The sequence below is a fragment of the Oncorhynchus keta genome, chromosome 32 (assembly GCF_023373465.1).
Source record: "Oncorhynchus keta strain PuntledgeMale-10-30-2019 chromosome 32, Oket_V2, whole genome shotgun sequence".
NCBI classification, from domain to species: Eukaryota; Metazoa; Chordata; class Actinopteri; order Salmoniformes; family Salmonidae; genus Oncorhynchus; species Oncorhynchus keta.
Genome location: NC_068452.1, coordinates 30537724 through 30543092, shown reverse-complemented (window position 1 = coordinate 30543092; position 5369 = coordinate 30537724). Strand labels below are relative to the sequence as shown.

At 43.7% G+C, this 5369-nt stretch overlaps 1 protein-coding gene across 1 annotated transcript; it reads right to left on the bottom strand.

The window, feature by feature from the left end:
- Positions 1 to 1023: 1023 nt before the first annotated feature.
- LOC118365611 (forkhead box protein J1-A-like) lies at positions 1024 to 5147 on the bottom strand. Its single transcript, XM_035747975.2, is given in 4 exon segments — positions 1024 to 2067; positions 2069 to 2620; positions 3516 to 4161; positions 4971 to 5147. Coding segments are annotated over 3 exon segments (1455 nt in total). The 5' UTR covers positions 4107 to 4161; positions 4971 to 5147; the 3' UTR covers positions 1024 to 1755.
- Between the last annotated feature and the right edge of the window lie 222 nt (positions 5148 to 5369).

The following is a 5369-nucleotide window of genomic DNA, read 5'->3' as shown; positions in this document are numbered from 1 at the left end:
GCTAGCTAAAGTGGCTATCTTAGCTAACAAACTACGTCGGTCGCGGCATGCATGACCAGAATGACACTTTGAACATAACCACCAAAGGTACACCCCATGTCTGTTTCAAAATTGACTGTTTTTTTGTGCCATCAATCAACCTTTAAGACTCACTCACTCATGTCTTGAAACCATGTGATTGGGTTTAGTAAGACCAGAGGAAAGACAAAGAAAGCAATTTCCAGGTAAAGGTTGACTTGAAACAAAACAAGAGAGTATCTCATAACTCAACATTTGTTCATGTAATTCCTGTTTGTTTATGTCATCATTTTTGCATTGTCTCCTTCTGTTGACCAAAAGGCCTCCATCAGCTTTCCTTGGTGAAAACCCAGCCTCTAACACTGCTGGTCTTCTGGTCCCAAGTGTTGTTCTTTGCACATCTAACCTGAAGGTCGGGTATTCATTGACAAGCCACTGAAACCATTGCAAAGGAGAAGCTTGCCTTGAGCTATTCTGCATTGGAATGAACTTGTCTTTACGACATCCAGATCTGTCCTCTACTGCTCTCTGTAACTGGTTAACTCACTGAAATTAGTTGAATTAATGATTATTAAATATAAATTTACACTCTGCTGATAATATGACAATCCTAAAGCTTGCTAAAAACAACCTGTTTTTAAATTGTTCTGCATACATTTAGTTAAAGTGAAAAGATCATTATTCAAAGAATGCATTCAGAAAGTAGTCATTATAGAAAACCCCACACATAAAACAATTTTAAGTCTAAAACTCTTCTAATTAGTAGTAATTTGGCAAATATATCTTCATTGATCATCATAGTATTCCTTTCACTTCAGTTACAGATATTGTATATTGATATTAAATAGACACTAGTTTCAGAATTTCATCCAAATGCATCCACAGATCGTTAAAAGTCAGATCATTCAGCATTTCAGTAGAAAATTCAGTACAGGACTGAAATTCTGAAGTCTGATGCATAATTCCATAACCTTCTCTGGGAAGTCTGCATGCATACATTCAACAATAATAAGAGATCTTCACAACAAATAATAGTATTCCCTGTGAGGTGGATTCATCTAAACCTTTATGAAATATTCAGCATGCTAAACCAACTATTCTTAAGCAGCTAAAACGTTGCATCACTGTCAGGTACAACACCTCAACTCATCATTTGCTATTGGCCTTGCATCTCGAAACTGTCCATAACTTTCAAAGAGTACAGTCACTGTAAAGTCTTACTTTGTAATTTCATCTAATGCAAAATAAATGTAAATTTCTAAAATGTCAATTCCAATGTTCTGTTGCTCACCTTGTGCCTGGATGACAATTCCTCTATCCATGTCAACCTGCAATCCATTTAATACCACATATATATTCAGACTGTAAACAAAGACATATTGGTGGTTTTCCTGTCCTCAGACAGGAATATTTTGTTTCTCTTTGTGAGCGAAGTCTTATTGATCATGTCTATTATCCAATGTCATGGTCCCAACAGTAGGTTTGATATAGTTTTTGTCCAGTAATCATTTAGAATACTGCAGTTCATTGTGGCATTTTTGCTCTGTTGGTATTAATGATGTCATCCATTATTGTACCAATTTCAAAAAACATAATCTAGAAATCTTAAAAAATGTGTATGTGTAAAAGGTCCATTTAGTTCATATGGTGCCTCTCTTTTTAAACAATAATCTAGTAGTGTCATCATCACAGTATAGTCAGCGAGTCTTGAAGGCCAAAGAATTGGAGAACATGTCTTTAGAGAAGATACTCTATCTTACTGCTGAGGTCCCCTCCGAGGGAGTCTCCCAGGTCAAAGAGCTGCTCCAGGTTGACTGTGGAGCTGCACAGGAAGTTGGTAGATCCCTGCTCCTCTTCCTCTGGCCAGGGGCTCTGCAGGAATGCTGTGGCCAGGAACGTCTCCTCAAAGTCTGCTCCGCTGCTCCTCTGGGTCTCCGCCAGCACGTGGCTGCTGTCTGCTGTCCCCGCGGGGGCCTCCAGGGGGCAGATGTGGGTCCCCCGCACCATCAGGTCCTCCTCCTGGGGGATGGGGCTCAGTGGACCCTCCTCCGTCCAGACTCAGCTCCCCACTCAGTGCAGAATCCAGGAGGGCGTCCCAGTCAAAGTTCCCCTTCAGGGAGCCCAGTTCCCTATGCTCCTCCACAGACAGCAAAGGAGAGCTGGAGCGCCGGGGGACTTTGACCATGGCAGTCCTGGAGCCCAGTGTGTGTTTCCTCTTGTGTCCAGGGCCTCCCTTTCTCATGGGCCATGCCCCCAGCATGGTGCCTTCGGCCAGACAGGGGTCCCAGTTCTGGTCGGCTCCAGTGGCCTCTTCAAACTCTCTGAGGAGCTGCTGAGCCTCTGGATTGACACACAGCCCACTCTGGCTGCCTGTGGGGTTGCAGAGGCCCCTGGGCAGGGGTTGGGAGTTGGCCCTAAGCCTGTTCTGCAGGGCAGGGTTGATCTGGACAGGGGGCATCCCCCTCTTCTTGTAGGCCCCATTGAGGAGGCGCTCTGCGTACTGCGGATCGATCTTCCAGAAGCCCCCCTTCCCTGGCTCATCCTTCTGCCGCGGAACCTTGATGAAACACTTGTTCAGAGACAGGTTGTGCCGGATGGAGTTCTGAAATAGCGCATGAGGGGGACAGGATTGACATGGCAGTACACATTCAGTCCTGGTCCATTAAATATATTAGCTTGTGTACTCTTGCATTCAGCCTTATCAGGAGCTCAACACTGCCCCCCTCCCCCTAACTAGTGACCTACTGACCTTTGTTAAATATTATCTGCCCCATGCACTGGCTTACAATAACAGAATGCTCAGGAAATTAGTATAACTTCTGGAACCTGGGGAGTATGGCTAACGACTTAATTAATCATTTATCCAGCAAATTAAACTTTTTCCAGAGAATTTCTTCCCTTTGATGGGGAATCTGCACTTTTGATGCCATACTGCCCCTCCCCATACTCCCCATTGCCTCTCCTTGCTCAAGCAGAAAACCTGGGAGCTATTTCTGAAAAATAATGTAACTGGTTTAAAAACACACACTAAAATGTGTGTTGTGGGGGATGAAGTCTTCTTAAGCAAGATGCCTACTGCCAAGTAAGGGGAAGTCCAAGGCAGTATTTGCTACAATCTTTGTAAGTTACGGGAGTATTTGCTGCCATCTTTGTATCATGAGAGACCTTAATTCCCATAAACCATAGCTGCTAATGCTTGATCAGAGTGTGGCAGACAGCCCAGAGCTCTCAATATACAGACTTTGGAAAAACTGTGCTCTTACTCTTTCCTGTTAAAGAAAAACTGTGCAAAGCTGCATCTTGGCCCCACTCCAAAACACACATAACCCTCTGTGGCAGATGCTGAAGAGGACTCTCTCTCTGTCTCTCACTATCTGGCTGCTCGAGACATAGTCAAGTTACGAACGTGACTGAGAGCCTCTCACAGGACCTAGTCTAAAGCATACTATTAGAGCCATTTTCAAGTTTTGTGTGGGTGTGACTTTAGCAACATTTACCTGCCAGGTGGGGTCAGCATGGCGGAAGTAGCAGAAGTTGTCAGTGATCCACTTGTAGATGCAGGAGAGGGTGATCTTGATCTTCTTGCTGGCCTGCATGGCCATACAGATGAGTGTGGCGTAGGAGTAAGGTGGTTTGATATGAGGGTTTGTCTTGTAGTCCACCTCATCGGGGCAGTGACCATGGGACACAAGGCTAGGGAGGGCTGACAGGGACTGCATCCTACAATAGGCTGCTGCTGTGGGCTTGCCTGGGGTGAGGGGCATCCCTATGGATGCAGGGTCACCAGCCAGAGGGGAAGCGGGAGCCTCTGAGCCCAGCTGCTGATGGCCGAAGAAGTGAGGCTGGTGGTGAGTGGAGAGAGGAGCCTGTTGAGGCCCATTGGCATTGAGAATAGAGAACTCCTGCAGCCACTGCAGGCTGGTCAGGCTGTCATCCAGGTTGTCAGAGACCCCAGTGCTGCTGGAGCCTGCAGAGGCTGAACTGTCGTCCAGGTCCAGCTCCTCAGAATGAGCAGCGGCAGTCACCACTTCCTCCTCCAGCCCCACCGAGCCCTCGGGCCAGGGGTCTGCACAGCTTAGAGACAGCATGGTCCTCCCTCCGCTCCGATGGCTAAAGCTCCCCCCTATACCACCAGACAACAGCCTGACAAGGAGAAAATATACACCCGACATGAACAAAGCTGAAAAGGACAATGATAGCCCTATTTGAAAACAGAGCCCTTTGAGGTATGTCAGGGGGTAAATTGAAATAGTTTCTCTCTGTGGTAATGGCACGTTCTATTCAGTGACTTGTAGGAAACAAATTGTAGGAACAATAGCTGCATGTAGTTGAGATCTTTCAAATGTTGATATTTGATTAGAAACTGCTTAACAAAAGGAGTGCATGGGTTTGTAATCCCAGAATAAAGACTGTTATTAATGACATTATGTGCGAAAGACCTGCAATGTTTATTCTTACTTGTTCCGATGTTGACTGTCTGGAGGTCATAGAACTTTTGTGAAAAGTGATTAGGGAGGCCAGTCTAGCGCTACTTATCTACACGTAATAGTTTATAGCCATAAAACGGGACTCTCCACACAAATGCTGAGACAAAGGCACAGTTATAAACTTATATATGTCGAGTGAATTTATGATAAACGACTCAAAACGTGATCAAATAGAGTTAGGCTATTGACAAATGAATGAATTGTGCCAAATCAGATAACATTTGAGATGATTTAATTTAAGTGTTTCAATTATTTTTTAAAAAAATATGAAGATGCTTATAGCTAGCTGGTAATTTAATTTAACTTAAATTTAACAACAAAACCTTACAATAGTTACAATTAACAACTTTGTATATTTATGGCAAGATATCAATAATAATTTGCTACAATTTAATGATAACCTACTTCATTCTAATATGTTTTAATTTTTTAAAATAAAATAATGTAAAAACATGACAAACTTACCTTGATCTGATATAATGCTGAGAAAATATCTTACAATCCAAATGGCCAATTGATAAATTATTAATCTCACGTTTTAGCCTTGAGGATTTGCACTTGTTGAAAATGTATGAAAAAATACCTAAAGATGTCTTTGGCGCTCTGATGCGCGCTTGTTCAATTCAACGTCTCAAAAGCAGGTCTTTATAACAGTGGCAGCGGCTAAGGATCTCTCCGGGGGCAGTTTAATACCTGGTGCAGGAGGTTTGTCCGGCAACCATAGAAACGGTACCCCCTTGTAAACAGCTTCCCGTTCGACTATTGGCTTGGTTGTTGCTATAGTGCTTCATTTTTAATCAGTCTCACTCAGGTTTGTTCGTCACGCAAGTAAATCCAGTCTAGTGTCCCAAAGGGAGTTGGAAG